At 52.8% G+C, this 17,064-nt stretch overlaps 1 protein-coding gene across 1 annotated transcript; it reads left to right on the plus strand.

Moving 5' to 3' along the window:
* Positions 1-10,082: 10,082 nt before the first annotated feature.
* LOC116580196 (galectin-7-like) lies at positions 10,083-12,096 on the plus strand. Its single transcript, XM_032326305.1, has 4 exons — positions 10,083-10,133; positions 10,518-10,606; positions 11,287-11,488; positions 11,914-12,096. The coding sequence occupies exons 1-4, from the start codon at positions 10,119-10,121 to the stop codon at positions 12,025-12,027; spliced, it is 420 nt and encodes a 139-aa protein (XP_032182196.1). The 5' UTR covers positions 10,083-10,118; the 3' UTR covers positions 12,028-12,096.
* The last annotated feature ends 4,968 nt before the right edge of the window (positions 12,097-17,064 follow it).

The following is a 17,064-nucleotide window of genomic DNA, read 5'->3' on the forward strand; positions in this document are numbered from 1 at the left end:
CTGACTCACCCCCTCCCCATTTCCACACCCACCACCCACACCTGGCACAGACCCTAGCCCTGGGGCCACCTGGCCCCAGAACCTTCTTTCTGCCTTCCCTCCATTCCTGAGGGTTCCCAGGTGCGCTGCCCCCTCTCCTTTCAGCTAATAATGATGAAAACAGCTCCTAAGGAAATACAGGGAACAGAGGGGACTGGGTGAGCCACCACTCATCTAGTCCTGTCTTCCTGCTGCTTGACAGCAAGAAAAGAGGGTTTTGCCCATTTTGTCTTGGGAGACTTGGCCCTGAGAGGCCCCGCCGGGGTCTGGGTTTCCGGGCCCTCCTCCCAGGCTGGGACCTGCTGCCCAGGGCTGAGGCTGCAGCCCTGACAGGGACATGCCCATTTGGGCCCCTGACCCTGGCCTCAACCACAGCCCTGGGAGAGGGGCTCTGAGGGGCCCCGGGTTCACCTGATGGGTGGTGCTGCGACCCTGGGGGGCCTAGAGAGATGCCTGGCACACAGGAAGGGCTCTGTGAATGCAGGGGAGAGAAGGAATGAAAAAGGCTCTGTGCCATTTCAGAGGCCTCAGGGCACGCCTGTGCACACGGGACCTGCTTGCACTCTCAGCTGAAGCCCAGGCTCTGGGGGTGACAGTCATCTCTATTCTACCACCATGGACACTGAGGCTCAGGGAGGGGAGGTCCTTTGCCCAAAGCTGCAGGCTGGGTGCTACCATGTAGCCACTGTGGCTCTGCCTTTCCTCCTCTTGGCCATTTTGTGTCTGGCATTTTCCGTCCCTGTGAGTCAGTGCCCTAGTCCCCCTCCTGGGCCCTCTGGTTCCCAAACTCTCTCCCAGGTGTCCCTGTCTGCCTCTAGCCTCTAAAGCTCTGTCTTGTGACGCCTGGGTGGCTCAGTCGGTTCAGTGTCTCAACTGCTGATTTCACTCGGGTCATGATCTCAGGGTGGTGAGATTGAGCCCAGTATACGACTCGTGACTGGCCAGAATCTGCTTAAGATTCTCTCTCTCCCACAGCCCCTCGCTGCTCAAATAAGTTAATGAATGAATAAATGAACAAATGAATCAATCCGTCTATCTATCTATCTATCTACTTATCTATCTCTGTAGTGTTGCATCTCCCCGAACTGCTGCCACTCTCCCAGCTAGCGCTCAGGTCTAGGGAGCACAGGGCACCCACACCCAGACCCAGCTGGAGGAGAACACCATGGAGCCTTCTTCCTCCCAGGTCCCACAGCCCAAGACTCCAGAAGAGGAATCCAGGATAGGACATGGGGGGAGGGCAGAGGGAGAATGCTGAAAGATGCTTCTGGGAGGCAGGGAAGAGGCAGGGTGAGGCAGCTATACAGAAACCCCTCCTAGCAGCCCAGCAGCCCTCCCCCCACGTGCACCACCCCACTCCCATCCCCCACTCCTGCCCCACCCCATAGGGGGAAGAACCCTGGGGCAGAGGACAGAATGGAAAGTTTGGGTGGAGACAACCAGACTCAGAACCTGATCCACCACCTGACTGCCCCCCCAGGCTTCCCAGACTCTCCATCCCCCACCACATGAGGCAGCCAGGTGGGGGCACAGTCTGGGAGCCAAGGCCTCAGAGAGTGAGGCTGGGCAGTTGTGTTGGGCCTGGTGGGGATGGCAGAAGCACCCCCATTTTGCAGAGCAGAACACTGAGGCCTGGAGAGGGGCAACCTCTCATCCTAGGCCACACAGTAGGGTGGGTGGGGTGGGGGCTGGGCCGGAGGCCTGGGTGTGGCCCAGGACTGGGCATCAGGACTTCCAGAAGAGGGCACAGGGGGCCTGAGGCTTGAGACTCAGCCCCTGATCGGGTCCCAGAATGATGGCCAGGGCGGGGTGTCCACTCTTTTGGCCTCCTTCTCTGGGGCTCCTGGTGCCAGCGACTCAGCCTTCTCCTGAGCTCTTCCTCTGGCTGGATATTGCTTCATACGCTGCCAGCCTGCAAGTCCCAACGCGACTTTGCTGTTTGGCTAAATGTTGGCATTCGATCTCTTATCACCGTGATCACCGGCTCCTTTCTCAGAACTCAGAGATGTGCAACCTTGCCGGCCCCTATTTTCCGGCATCCATATTCTTCATATCAGTATCTTCTGGAGCATTTTTTTTTCATTTCCAAGGAGTACCGAATGTGTAATTTCCCAACACTCTTCCTTTTTCCTTAGCTACACTCTGCTGTCCTACAATCTACCGGGTGTCACAGAATGATGATGACTTTTGACAAACGTGTAGATGGGAGCACCCACCAGCCCCATTGAGACTCCTAGAGCCCCAGAGACAGCCAGCCCCCCTCCGCCTGCCCAGTTCAGCTGGCATGATGTGGAATTAGAGGGGTGGCCAGCAGGCTGAGTGGGCTGAACTCACCCTCCTTCGGTACAGAAGTCGGGTGCATAAAAAGGAGCTCACTGTGCCCGCCGTGGGCATGGGCATGGAAGGTCCCAGGCTTTGCCCTCGTCAGCTGGTTGGGGGCTTTGGCTTGTTCACAGGGAATATCACACAGGGCTGCTTTGGGTTTGGAATGGAACATTCCAACAAGGAAAAGAACACCTTGATAGTCTATTCTTAAGCCCGGAAATCAGCCCAAGCCTCAGGTGGTATTTACGTTACACACGGAGTAAATTTCACCCGCCCCTCCCTAGGAAGGGAGGCAGTTTCTGTCCTGTTTCCTTCCATTGATAAACTGTGTTCAGTACTCTAAGCTGCACGTGGGATTTTACCATGGGTTCAGTGGTAAGTCTTTCCACTCTCAAGTGCATTCTTCCGGATGGTTAGTAATTGTACATGTCTGAGCCTGAGGTGGAAATCACTGGTTCTTCTTTCTCCTCTTCTTCCGTCTCTCCTCCCTCTTTTCCTTCCTTTCATTTCCTTAGCTGATGGATTGGGTCCTCCAGCCATCGAGTGGGGCAGCAGGTGCTGCCTCTGGTGGGTGGGGAGCTGGGGTGGCGGTAGTGGGGGGAGGGGCTTCTGCTCCATGCTGGTAGCAGAGGGAGCTGGTGAGGACCTTGCTCAGAAGAGGGTGGTCCGCAGGACCTGGGTGTGCAGGTGGGGGTAGAAATTTAGAACCTGGTGTTGATTTGGTGTCAGGTCTCTTCGTGGCATCTGGATTGGCTCCCTTGTCTCCCTTTGTCTTTCAGCATCATGACGCTTGGGAAGGTTGGAGGTCAATGTATCCTGGTCACTAGATTCCAGTTATGCACTTTCCACAGAAGACCCACAGAAGTGACCCCGCGTATATCCTGTCTAGCTGCCCGTCACCACCCCATGTCTTCTGGCAGGTGAATTGACTTGGATCATGTCCCTAGTGGCACATTCCCCACTGGCAGGTTCCAGGGTTCCCCACCAGAATGTCACCCATTTGTCCTTTGTCATTAGTTAGCATTTTTGTGGGAAGCGCTTGGAAATTCTGCCAATGTCATCATCTTCACCAAATCCTGTCAGTTCATCCTTCACATCTGCTGTAGACTGTGTGTCCCCCTCCTGCATTCCTAGGCTGAAACCCCATCACCAGTGGGATGGTATTTGGAATTGGGGCCTTTGTAAGGATGATGTCTTGAAGGCCGAGCCCTCATGAGGGCTTTGGTGCTCTTGCAAAAGGACCCCAGAGAGCTCCTTCCCCCCTCAGCCATATGAGGACATAGCCAGAAGAAAACCATCTATGGGGGCGCCTGGGTGGCTCAGTGGGTTAAACCGCTGCCTTCGGCTCAGGTCATGATCTCAGGGTCCTGGGATCGAGTCCCGCATCGGGCTCTCTACTCAGCAGGGAGCCTGCTTCCATCTCTCTCTCTCTCTCTGCCTGCCTCTCCATCTACTTGTGATCTCTCTCTATCAAATAAATAAATAAAATCTTAAAAAAATAAAATAAAAAAAATTATTAAAAAAAAAAAAAGAAAAGAAAACCATCTATGAACCAAGAAGCTGGTTCTCACCAGACACCTAATATACTGGTCAATGTACTTGATCATGGACTTTCCAGGCTCCAGAACCATGAGAAATTTAAAAAACTTTTTAAAGATTTTATTTATTTGACACAGAGAGAGCACAAGGAGGGTGATCAGCAGAGGGAGAGAAGAAGGCTCCCAACCGAGCAGGGAGCCCAAGGGTGGGGTGGCTGGATCCCAGGACTCTGGGATCATGACCTGAGCCGAAGGCAGACAAGCAACTGACCCACCCCCAATAAATTTATTTCTTATAATTGGTTTTATAGGGGCGCCTGGGTGGCTCAGTGGATTAAGCCGCTGCCTTCGGCTCAGGTCATGATCTCAGGGTTCTGGGATCGAGACCCGCATCAGGCTCTCTGCTCAGCAGGGAGTCTGCTTCCTCCTCTCTCTCTCTCTGCCTGCCTCTCTGCCTACTTGTGATCTCTCTGTGTCAAATAAATAAATAAAATCTTTAAAAAAAATTTTTTTAAAAATTGGTTTTATAAATGGTCCTGAGGTCGGTGGTATTTTTCACAGGGTATGCCAGAGTACGTCAGGGTATGACAATACATCGGGCTATGTCGGGGTACGTCAGAGTACGTCGGGGTACGTCAGTGTACGTCAGAGTACGTCACGGTACGTCGGGGTACGTCAGGGTACGTCAGAGTACGTCGGGGTAGGCCAGAGTACGTCAGAGTAGGTCAGGGTATATCAGAGTACGTCAGGGCAAGTCAGAGCAGACTCATAGCTCCATTATTGTGGTGCAGGGCTCTCACTGTTGTGGAACTGCCTGTGGGCGTCCCTCACGACGACCTGGACCTGTCGGGTCCAGGGTCTGTACCCCGGGTCCGTGAACGCTTCCTCCTTCACCGACACAGGAAGCTGTCCCTGGCACGCCCTATTTGAGCCCTGGAGACAGCCATTTCTGCAACCTTCTTTGGTAGAGAAAGGCACCGGTCCACAGGAACCAAGATGAGGGCAGTGTCCCGGCTCCCGCGCCTTGTCTGGGGCCCAAGGTGGGGGCCGCAGGACTCCAGACATAGGTGTATACATTGCAGGGCCGGCAACACCGGGCCTCTGCCTTCCTCCGGGCGCGACAGCCGAACTGAGGTATCAGGTGGATGAGAGAAACCCACACGCGGTTAGGTGAGTTGTTCAGGACCCGTGAGTCCCGCTTAGGAAACAGAAGCCTCAAAGAAATGGCCAAACCGCTGTGCTTTTTTTTTTTCTTTTTTTTAAGATTTTATTTATTTGACACGAGAGAGAGAGAGATCACAAGTAGGCAGAGAGGCAGGCAGAGAGAGAGAGGGAAGCAGGCTTCCCGCTGAGCAGAGAGCCGGAGGCAGGGCTCGATCCCAAGACCCTGAGAACATGACCTGAGCCACCCAGGTGCCCCCACCGTGCTTTTATATTAAGTTCTTCGGTGCTTTTATATTAAGTTAGGCAACGAGCTAATTGTGCAGAAGTACTTAATCTGCTCTGTGGGGCGGGTAAAGGAAGAGAGGAATTACTTTCCCAGGGCCCGTTGGCATAGAATTCTCTAGGTCTCAAGGTGACGATAAGAACGTGACTCTCCCGCTGGATCACGGCCAGTATCTCTCAGGAGGGACTTTTTCTTGCCTGTTATCAGGAATCAAGTGGGAGGTTAAAGCGCCCACCTGGTCTGCGGAGTAGTCAAGTTCATGAGACAGAAATCAGAAGGCGGGGTGGGGGGGGGGTGCACCAGGTGCTGTGGGGATGGGGAGTGAGTGTCTTGTGGGTGCCCAGTTTCAGGTTTGCGGGATGCCGGGAGTTCTGGAGCCGGATGGGGGTGGGGGACAGCTACAGGATAACTTGCGCTTTGAACCATATCCTTAAAAAAAGTTGGTGTGCGCCTGGCTGGCTCAGTCGGTTAAGTGTCTGCCTTACAAAAAAAGAAAAAAAGGTAACATGGTAACTTTATATTCTTGTATTTCAACATTGGAAAAAAATTCTTTTTAAGGTTTTATTTATTTGACAGAGAGAGAGATCACAAGTAAGCAGAGCAGCAGGCAGAGAGAGAGAGGAGGAGGCAGGCTCCCCGCTAAGCAGAGAGCCCAATGCGAGGCTCCATCCCAGGACCCTGAGATAACTACTCCAGCCGAAGGCAGAGGCTTAGCCCACTGAGCCACCCAGGCAAATGTATTTAGAGTGTGGGTAGGGAGAGAGATGGAGAGAGAATCTCAAGCAGACTCCCCACCAAACACGGAGCCTGAGGGGGGGCTTGATCCCACAAACCTTGAGGTCATGACCTGAGTGGAAATCAAGAGTCTGTTGCTTCACCAAATGAGCCACCCAGGTGCCCCAACATAATTTTAAAACATTATTTATTTTTTTCCAAAATAAAAAATTTTAAAGGAGACACATGTCCCCTGCTGTCCTATGCACCTCCTCCCCCCTCAAAAAAAAGTCTTTTTATTTTTAAAGATTTATTTATTTGACAGAGAGAGATCATAAGTAGGCATAGAGGCAGGCAGAGAGAGAGAGGAGGAAGCAGGCTCCCTGCCGAGCAGAGAGCCCGATGTGGGACTCGATCCCAGTACCCCGAGATCATGACCCGAGCCGAAGGCAGAGGCTTAACCCACTGAGCCACCCAGGCGCCCTCAAAAAAAAGTCTTCATGAAACCATGAGTTCAGGCAGACACTGCCAGTCAGGTCCCTGATCTTTTCCTTTCCATGCTGGAACTCTCTCTCCTGAAAGTGATGGAAGACACCCACACTGTGGTCACTCCCCCAGGTACCTCCTTTCCTGGTGGGGCAGAGCTTCCAGGGCTCAGCTGCCCGTTTGCGCGCAGCTGCACCCCAGGTCCTGCGGACCACCCTCTTCACCTTCTCACCATCACCCTCCTCAACAGCGTGGAGCAGCAGCCCCTCCCCCACTACCGCCACCCCAGCTCCCCACCCTCCAGAGGCAGCACCTGCTGCCTGATGCTACCCACCTGATGGCTGGAGGACCCAATCCATCAACAAAGGAAAGGAAGGAAGGGTGGGAGGAGAGATGGAAGAAGAGGAGGAGAAAGAAGAACCAGTGGATTTCCACCTCAGGCATGGATATGTACAACAATTACTTACGACTTGGAAGAATGCATTTGACAGTGGAAAGACTTACCACATGGTAAAATCCCACTTGCAGCTTAGAGTACTGAAGAGAGTTTACTGAACACAGATTATCAGTGGAAGCAAAAGGACATGCTCCCTCCACTCTGCAGGGAGGGTTTGGTGACATTTACTCCGTGTATAAATACAACCTGAGACTTGGGCTGATTTTCGGGCTTAAGAAATAGACTATGGGGTGCCTGGGTGGCTCAGTGGGTTAAAGCCTCTGCCTTCGGCTCAGGTCATAGTCTCAAGGTCCTGGGATAAAGTCTGACTCTCTGCTCAGTAGGGAGCCTGCTTCTTCCTCTCTCTCTGCCTGCCTTTCCACCTACTTGTGATCTCTGTGTGTCAAATAAATAAATGAAATCTTAAAAAAAAAAAAAGAAATAGACTATCAAGGTGCTCTTTTCCTCATTGGAATGTTCCATTCCAAACCCAAAGCAGCCCTGTGTGATCTTCCCCGTGAACAAGCCAAAGCCCCCAACCAGCTGACGAGGGCAAAGCCTGGGACCTTCCATGCCCATGACCGAGCGGGCACAGTGAGCTCCTTTTTGTGCACCCCGACTTCTGTCCCGAAGGAGGCTGAGTTCAGCCCACTCAGCCTGCTGGCCACCCCTTTAGTTCCCCAGCCTGCCAGCTGAACTGGGCAGGCAGAAGGGGGCTTGGCTGTCTCTGGGGCTCGAGGAGTCTCAATGGGGCTGGTGGGTGCTCCCATCTACACGTTTGTCGAAAGTCATCATCATTCTGTGACACCTGGTAGATTGTAGGACAGCAGAGTGTAGCTCAGGAAAAAGGAAGAGTATTGGGAAATTACACATTCGGTACTCCTTGGAAATGAAAAGAAAAAAAAAATATTCCAGAAGATACTCCAGAACTGATATGAAGAATATGGATGCCGGAAAATAGGGGCTGGCAAGGTTGCGCATCTCTGAGTTCTGAGAAAGGAGCCGGTGATCACGGTGATAAGAGATCGAATGCCAACATTTAGCCAAACAGCAAAGTCGCGTTGGGACTTGCAGGCTGGCAGCGTATGAAGCAATATCCAGCCAGAGGAAGAGCTCAGGAGAAGGCTGAGTCGCTGGCACCAGGAACCCCAGAGAAGGAGGCCAAGAGAGAGGATACCTCACCCTGGCCATCATTCTGGGACCTGATCAGGGGCTGGGTCTCAAGCCTCAGGCCCCCTGTGCCCTCTTCTGGAAGTCCTGATGCCCAGTCCTGGGCCACACCCAGGCCTCCGACCCAGCCCTAACCCCACCCACCTTGCTGTGTGGCCTAGGATGAGAAGCTGCTCCTCTCCAGGCCTCAGTGTTCTGCTCTGCAAAATAGGGGTGCTTCTGCCATCCCCACCAGGCCCAACACAACTGCCCAGCCTCACTCTCTGAGGCCTTGGCTCCCAGACTGTGCCCCCACCTGGCTGCCTCATGTGGTGGGGGATGGAGAGTCTGGGAAGCCTGGGGGGGCAGTCAGGTGGTGGATCAGGTTCTGAGTCTGGTTGTCTCCACCCAAACTTTCCATTCTGTCCTCTGCCCCAGGGTTCTTCCCCCTATGGGGTGGGGCAGGAGTGGGGGATGGGAGTGGGGTGGTGCACGTGGGGGGAGGGCTGCTGGGCTGCTAGGAGGGGTTTCTGTATAGCTGCCTCACCCTGCCTCTTCCCTGCCTCCCAGAAGCATCTTTCAGCATTCTCCCTCTGCCCTCCCCCCATGTCCTATCCTGGATTCCTCTTCTGGAGTCTTGGGCTGTGGGACCTGGGAGGAAGAAGGCTCCATGGTGTTCTCCTCCAGCTGGGTCTGGGTGTGGGTGCCCTGTGCTCCCTAGACCTGAGCGCTAGCTGGGAGAGTGGCAGCAGTTCGGGGAGATGCAACACTACAGAGATAGATAGGTAGGTAGGTAGATAGATAGATAGATAGATAGGTAGGTAGATAGATAGATAGATGGATAGACGGATTGATTCATTTGTTCATTTATTCATTCATTAACTTATTTGAGCAGGGAGGGCTGTGGGAGAGAGCAAATCTTAAGCAGGTTCTGGCCAGTCACGAGTCCTATACTGGGCTCAATCTCACCACCCTGAGATCATGACCCGAGTGAAATCAGCAGTTGAGACACTGAACTGACTGAGCCACCCAGGCGTCACAAGATAGAGCTTTAGAGGATAGAGGCAGAGAGGGACACCTGGGAGAGAGTATGGGAACCAGAGGGCCCAGGAGGGGGACTAGGGCACTGACTCACAGGGACAGAGGATGCCAGACACAAACTGCCCAGTCAGAAGAAAGGCAGAGCCATGGTGACGTGGTAGCACCAGCCTGCAGGTTTGGGCAAAAGGCTTCCCCTCCCTGAGCTTCAGTGTCCTTGGTAGTAGAATGGGGGTGACCATTTCCCCCAGAGGCTGGACTCAAGCTGAGAGTGCAAGCAAGTCCTGTCTGCACAGGCTCCGAAATGGCACAGGGCCTTTTTCATTCCTTCTCTCCCCTGCATTCGCAGAGCCCTTCCTATGTGCCAGGCACCGCTCTAGGCCCCAGGGTCGCAGCACCACCCATCAGGTGAACCCGGGGCCCCTCAGAGCCCCTCTCCCAGGGCTGTGGTTGAGGCCAGGGTCAGGGGCCTTAACGGGCATGTCTCTGTCAGGGCTGTAGCCTCAGCCCTGGGCAGCAGGTCCCAGCCTGGGAGGAGGGCCCGGAAACCCAGACCCCGGCGGGGCCTCTCAGGGCCAAGTCTCCCAAGACAAAATGGGCAAAACCCTCTTTTCTTGCTGTCAAGCAGCAGGAAGACAGGACTAGATGAGTGGTGGCTCACCCAGTCCCCTCTGTTCCCCGTATTTCCTTAGGAGCTGTTTTCATCATCATTAGCTGAGAGGAGAGGGGGCAGCGCACCTGGGAACCCTCGGGAATGGAGGGAAGGCAGGAGCTCCAGAAAGAAGGTTCTGGGCCAGGTGGCCCCAGGGCTAGGGTCTGTGCCAGGTGTGGGTGGTGGGTGTGGAAAAGGGCGGGGTGAGTCAGCTTAGCCTGCCACGCCCCACTTTTATTTAAGGACCCAGCAGCCATTCCCACCAGCGCCATTGTCTGCCCCACTGTCCCAGCCATGGCAGGGAGTTCTGTGAGTGCCTCGGGGCCCTGGGGCTGGGGGTCTTGGACTCAAGGCTGATCGGGAATAGGGGAGGGGCTGGGCCCGCCTGAGGTCCCCTGTTTGAAAGGAGAAAGGGGGTGTTGGGGTGTGCTAGGAGGTTTCTGGGCTGTGTCTTTCAGGTTGACCAAACCCAACACTTCCATCCGCTCTTGGATTCTTCTGTTTGTTCTGCGGATTCTGTGTTTCTGTCCCCACCTCTGTCTGGCTCTGGCTCTCTCTCTCCTTTCAATCTGTGGCCTTTTTTCTCAGCGATTCTGCTGATGTGGGTCCTGACCGTTTTTTCCCTGGGGCTGACCTATCTGTCTCTGTCACGTGCATCCCTGGTTCCCTTGGACACCCCCGCTGGTCCTGCAGAACGTGCCCCACAAGACCTCGCTTCCTGAGGGCATCCGAGTGGGAACTGTTATGAGGATCCGTGGTGTCATCCCAGAAAAGGCTGGCAGGTGAGACCCCAGGCCCATGTGGTAAGGGTGGGACGAACTGACGTCTTTCCAGCCCAGACTCCAGGACTCTGGAGCCACCTATGTCCACCAGGGTCTTGGAATCCCCAGGGCGTCACTGACTTTCTGGAATCTCATGTCTTCACTGATTTGTCCATGGCTGTGTACAAGCTGGGGTGCCTATGTTTCCTGGGAATCTGGGGATCCAGGGCAGTCTTGGGATTCCTACCTGCAGTTCCTGTGACTCCAGTCTGAATTCCCAGGAACTCTGGAAACATGTCCAGTGATCTGGAGGGGCCCCGAGCATCTGGGAAACCCAAGCAATCAGTCCTCAGGTCCTGGTTCGGGAATTGTGGGATATCTGGGAATCTGTGGTGCCGGGAATAAGGGGATCTGTGGTATTGCTCCTCACCTCTAGGAATGGGGAGCACCCTGGCCATTGGCACCATGATTCATGGCAACTCTTCCAAGCTTTGGAAATGAGGGGGACCCAAGCAATAGTACTGTGACCCTCCTGCAGGTGGTTGTGTCCAGGGTCCCTATAAGGTTTTGGATGCCCTGTAATCCTGGTCCTGGCCACCAGTGCACAGCCCTCCTTCTATGATGTGTGACATTCCAGGTCTTTTAAATTTGTATGTGCTCTGGCAACGGTGAGTCAGGCCCCTTTTCCCCTCATCTATCAGGTTCTATGTGAACCTGCTGTGCAGCGAGGCCCCAGGGAGTGAGGCCGCCCTTCACTTCAATCCGCGCCTTGATGAGTCCGCTGTGGTCTTCAACACATTGGAGCAGGGCACTTGGGGCCGAGAGGAGCGCGGCTCAGGAATTCCCTTCCAGCACGGGCAACCTTTCGATGTGCTCCTCATTGCCACGGAAGAAGGCTTCAAGGTGGGTCCCCGCTACCCACGGGCGTGGAAGCCAGGGAGGCTGTTGGTGGAGGGGGCAGAAGCCTAGCCAAGCTGGGGGGGCGGGGGTGGTTTCCGCGTCCCTCTTCTTCCCCTGGTGCATCCCCACTAGTGTCAGCAGTCCGGGGTGCGGCAGCGACAAGGACCAGCGCGCAAGAGCCAAGTGCTCAGAGGGCGGGTGTCCCCTAGGCGGGCAGCGGGGCCCCGGTTTTCTCCCCGACAAGGCGAGACCGAGGCTCTGGAGCAGGGGCAAGGCTGAGTCGGGAGACAGGCCGAGAAACACGCGCCCGCGGGCCGGTCCCCGCTGCCAGTGGGCGCGGCAGGCACACGGCGCGGGTGGGTGTCGGGAGGGACCCCCGCCCCCGCAGGCGGCCTCGGGCACTCCAGCGCCACCCCGCGTCCCCGCAGGCGGTGGTCGGCGACTCGGAGTACCACCACTTCCGCTACCGGATCCCGCCGGCGCGCGTGCGCCTCTTGGAGGTGGGCGGGGACTTGCAGCTGGATTCCGTGAAGATCTTCTGAGACCCCCCCACCCCGAGGGGCTGGGGGCGCTGGGGTTCGGGAATGGCAAATAAAGTTTCAGCCCACGTCGGTGCGCCTGCTCCGTGTCTGTGTCTCCTGCGTCCAGACGCGGAAAGCAGGTTCAGAGAGGGGAAGACTCTATGGGTCCCACAGCGATTCCGCGCCGAGGCGGCGTGCGGGACCCGCTGTGGGGGGCCGGTGTGTGGCTGGTCGGGCTCTGGAGGGTCGCGATCGGGTGGGGCTGTGTCTGGGGTCGTCTTCCAGCCGCGCTGGGCAGAGCAGCCCAGGGCAGTGCGGGTGGGGGGACCTGATGGGGTTCGGAGCGGGCGCAAGCTCCTCCTGGCGCCTCGTCTGCGGAGCAACGGGGCTCGGTGTGCGTGCATCTGCACACAGGGGTTGCGAGTCCCCGCACGCCTGGTCCCTTGGAGAGCCCGAGCTGGCGGCGACGCGGCCTGGGACCGGTGTGGGTGCGGGGAGCCGGCTGGCGCGAGGTGGGGCGGGACAGCGCACGGGGCGTCACCGGCTTCCCAGCTGTCCCAGACTCGGGACTGGCCCCTGCATGTGCGCCCCGGGGCAGACGCGCACTGGAGCGGCATCTACCTGCGGAGCGGACGTGGGTCAGGACGATCCGGCGTCTGGGTCCCCGCTGCGGGCATGCGCCCCATTCCCACACTTCTTCCACCTGGGCTCCTGCACGGCTCCGGCCACCGGCTCCGTGCCGAAGTGACAACAGGGTGGGATCGGGGTAGTTTACGCCCCCACACAGACGCCCAGTCGCCCCCACCGCTAGGCGGTGCGTTTCTGATCCGAGGAGGTGGCTGCTCGTTCCTTAGTGGCTGTGGTCGGGGGTAGTTCATGACTCCGCGACCGCGACACTCTGCAATGGCCGTGTCCTAATTGTGAGATAGTTCGGGTCGGCTGGCAAGGTTCGCTTACTGCGGTTGGGGTCCTGGCGGGGAGCCTGGGCAAAGTTGGGAGCCAAGCCTCTGGAGGGTTTTGCCTGCGGTTTCCGGCCTGGGATCCCTTGGAGATGTAGAACACGTCGCCTCCCTGTGGCCTCTGCCGGTGGTGCAATATCGTTAATGGGCGTGGGAGCGAGGGTGCTTTTACTTTAGTTTCCTCTGAAGATGCAGAATTCTGTGTGATCTCCAAATCTGGATGAATTCGAATTCTTTCAGAACTGAACTTTCTCTGAACTTCCGAGCTTCAATGTGGAGCAGCCCCTCTCCATTCTGGGCCCTTCTTTGTATATTTATGGGTGGGCTCTGGCACCTTCCGTCTTCCTCTCCCAGTGGGAGACCTTAGAAATCTAACATCCATTGGTACACCAGGGATCTTTGTTAAATGAATTAATTTTTATTTCATTTGTGTCATGTAGTTTTTTAACATTTAAAAAGAAATTTGTACCTACCCATTGGGTACGAATTTGGAAAAGGACAGTGAAAGATAAGACATGTTGGCACAACTGGTAAACTAGGTTGGATGATAGTGATTCACTGATGTTAATTTCCTGATTTTCACTTCTGTATTACTGTGTATATTGTGGAGAATGTTCATGTTTATACAAAATATTACTACATATTAAGAAAATATTTGATGGTCACCTGGGTGTCTCTGTCAATTAATCGTCTCCCTTCCAGTCAGGTCATGATCCCAGCGTCCTGGGATGGAGTCCCAGACTGGGGCTCTAGGCTCAGCGGGGAGCCTGCTTCTCCCTCTCCTTCTGCTGCTCCCCCTGCTTGTGCTCTCTCTCTATCCTTCTCCCATTCCCTGTCAAATAAATAAATTCTTTTTGGGGGGCACCTGGGTGGCTCAGTCGTTGGGTGTCTGCCTTCTGCCCAGGTCATGGTCTCAAGGTCCTGGGATAGAGGCCCACGTGGGCTCCCTGCTTGGAAGGGAGCCTGCTTCTCCCTCTCCCTCTGCCTGCTGCTCTCCACGCTTGTACTCTCTCGCTCTCCGCCAAGTAAATAAATAAATAAGATCTTTATAATTTTTTTTAAATTTTATTTATTTATTTGACAGAGAGATCACAAGTAGGCAGAGAGGCAGGCAGAGAGAGAGAGAGGAGGAAGCAGGCTCCCTGCTGAGCAGAGAGCCCAATGCGGGACTCGATCCCAGGACCCTGAGATCATGACCCCAGCCGAAGGCAGCGGCTTAACCCACTGAGCCACCCAGGCGCTCCAATAAATAAGATCTTTAAAAATAAATAAATTCTTTTAAAAATATGTTTAATATGACTCAGTTTATCTTTAAAAAAAAAAGATTTTACTTATTTATTTCAGAGAGAGAAAGAGAGCACAAGCAGGGGGAGCGGCAGACAGAGGGAGAGGCAGGCTCCCCGATGATCAAGGACCCTGGGATTGTGACCAGAGCTGAAGGCAGAGGCTTAACCAGCTGAGCCACCCAGACATCTCTAAATAAATGAAGGAAGGAAGGAAAAAAGAGTGAGAGAGAGAGAAAGTAAGAGAGGAAGGAAGGGAGAAAGAGAAGGGAAGGGAAGGTGGAAGGGAGAAAGGAAGGAAGGAAGGAAAGAAAAAAAAGAAAAAAAGAATTTAAATGAAGAGGCAGCATGTTGGCAACTTACTGATAAAGAGCTCAGGAAAAATTAGAGTTTGTGTTGTACTTAAAACTTTTTGTCTTTCATTTTAAATAAACAGATAAACCATTTGAGTTAATCTTTGTGTACCTTGTGAAATTGGGGCTCAACTTTCTTTTTTTGCACATAGATTTCCAGTTGAAAACACTGTTCTTTCTTCATTGCCTCATCTTGACACACACATCGATACTTAGTTGATCATAGGTGCATGTATTTATTTCTGGACCTTCAATGCTGTTCCATTTACCTATGTCTACCCTCATCCCAATATCACCATCTTGATCACTGTGATTTTGAAATCAGAACTTTGGGTCCTTTAACCTTTTTTTCTTTTTCAAAATTGTTTTGTATATTTTTCCAAATAACCTTTAGAATTACCTTGTCAGTTTCTCTCTCTTTTTTTTATAAGATTTTATTTATTTATTTGACAGAGAGAAATCACAAGTAGGCAGAGAGGCAGGCAGAGAAGAGAGAGAGGAGGAAGCAGGCTTGCTGCCAAGCAGAGAGTTCAATGCGGGACTCAATCCCAGGACCCTGAGATCATGACCTGAGCTGAAGGCAGAGGTTTAACCCACTGAGCCACCCAGGCACCCACCTTGTCAGATTCTTAAAAAAAAAAAAATCAGCTGTGATTTTAATAGGTATTATATTGAAATGGTAGATTAATTTGGGAAATATTGCCATCTTAATATTAAGTCTTCGAATCCATGAACATGGGATATCTTCCCATTTACTGAGATCTTTAATTTCTTTCAACAATGGTTTGTAGATTTCAGTGTACAACAGTGCCTGTATCCATTTTATTGCTTCTCTGAGTCTCTATTTATTTTGTGTTTATTTCTCCCCCTATTTTGTTTTATTTAAAAATTTCATGGGGGGCGCCTGGGTGGCTCAGTTGGTTGAGCGACTGTCTTCAGCTCAGGTCATGATCCTGGACTTCCAGGATCAAGTCCCACATCCGGCTCCCAGCTCCACGGGGAGTCTGCTTCTCCCTCTGACCTTCTCCTCTCTCATGCCCTCTCTCACTCATTCTCTCTCAAATAAATTAATAAAATCTTTTTTAAAAATTGCATGGGGTGCCTGGGTGGCTCAGTAGTTAAGCGTCTGCCTTCAGTTCGGGTAATGACCCCAGGGTCCTGGGATCAAGCCCTGCATCAGGCTCCCTGCTTGGTGGGAAACCTGCTTCTCCCTCTCCCTCTCCCCCTATGTGTGTTCCCTCTCTTGCTGTGTCTCTCCTTGTCAAATAAATAAAATGTTAAAAAAAAAAAAAACTTGGGGCGCCTGGGTGGCTCAGTGGGTTAATTAAGCCTCTGCCTTCAGCTCAGGTCATGATCTTAAGGTCATGGGATCAAGCCCCACATGGGGCTCTCTGCTCAGCAGGGAGTCTGCTTTCCCCTCTCTCTCTCTGCCTGCCTCTCTGCCTACTTGTGATCTCTGTCTGTCAAATAAATAAATAAAATCTTAAAAAAAAAGTTACATGTATTTAGTTTACTGCTTCATGCTTTCTTTTTTTTTTTTTTAAAGATTTTATTTATTTATTCGACAGAGAGAGATCACAAGTAGGCAGAGAGGAAGGCAGAGAGAGAGGAGGAAGCAGGCTCCCCGCTGAGCAGAGAGCCCGATGCGGGACTCAATCCCAGGACCCTGAGATCATGACCCGAGCCGAAGGCAGCGGCTTAACCCACTGAGCCACCCAGGCGCCCCTATGCTTTCTTATTTAATAAAATAACAAGTTTATTAATGTATCTCTTATTATAATATATTCTGAGAATAGTGTTTTAATTAATATGCATTGTTTTGTAGATAGTCTGTAATTATATCTCTCTTCACCTATGGAAGTTATGAGTGTTTATTAAATTTCTGAATTTAATCAGATTTCTGCTTTTCTAATTTTTGCTAATTTCTAATTCTATTGGAACCACTATACATGTTACATCTCCTTTATAACTTATTACAATGTCTAATATTTCCAGAATGATAGTGAGGGTAGCCATATTGTCTTATCCTGATTGCAGTTGGAACTTATCTATTGTTTAACAAATCCCTATAGAATGCTTGTTCTTTTTTTCTTTTTAAAAATATTTTATTTAATTATTTGAGAGAGAGAAAACACAAGCAGAGAGTAGGTGCAGGCACAGGGAGAAGCAGACTCCCCACTGAGCAGGGAGCTGACACAGCACTCGATCCCAGAACCCTGGGATAATGACCTGAGCTGAAGGCAGATGCCTAACAGACTGAGCTACCCAGGCGCCCCCCCTTTTTTCCCTTTTTTAAGGTAATCTCTGCACTGAACTTGGGCCTCAAACTCATGACCCTGAGATCAAGAGACACATAGTCCACTGACTGAGCCAGCCAGGCACCCTAGCTTATTATTGTTTTTTAATATTTAATTATTTTTTAGAGAGAGTGAGCACAGGCAAGCGGGGAAGGGACAGAGGGAG

This window comes from Mustela erminea, chromosome 19 (genome assembly GCF_009829155.1).
Source record: "Mustela erminea isolate mMusErm1 chromosome 19, mMusErm1.Pri, whole genome shotgun sequence".
In the NCBI taxonomy this organism is placed as follows: domain Eukaryota; kingdom Metazoa; phylum Chordata; class Mammalia; order Carnivora; family Mustelidae; genus Mustela; species Mustela erminea.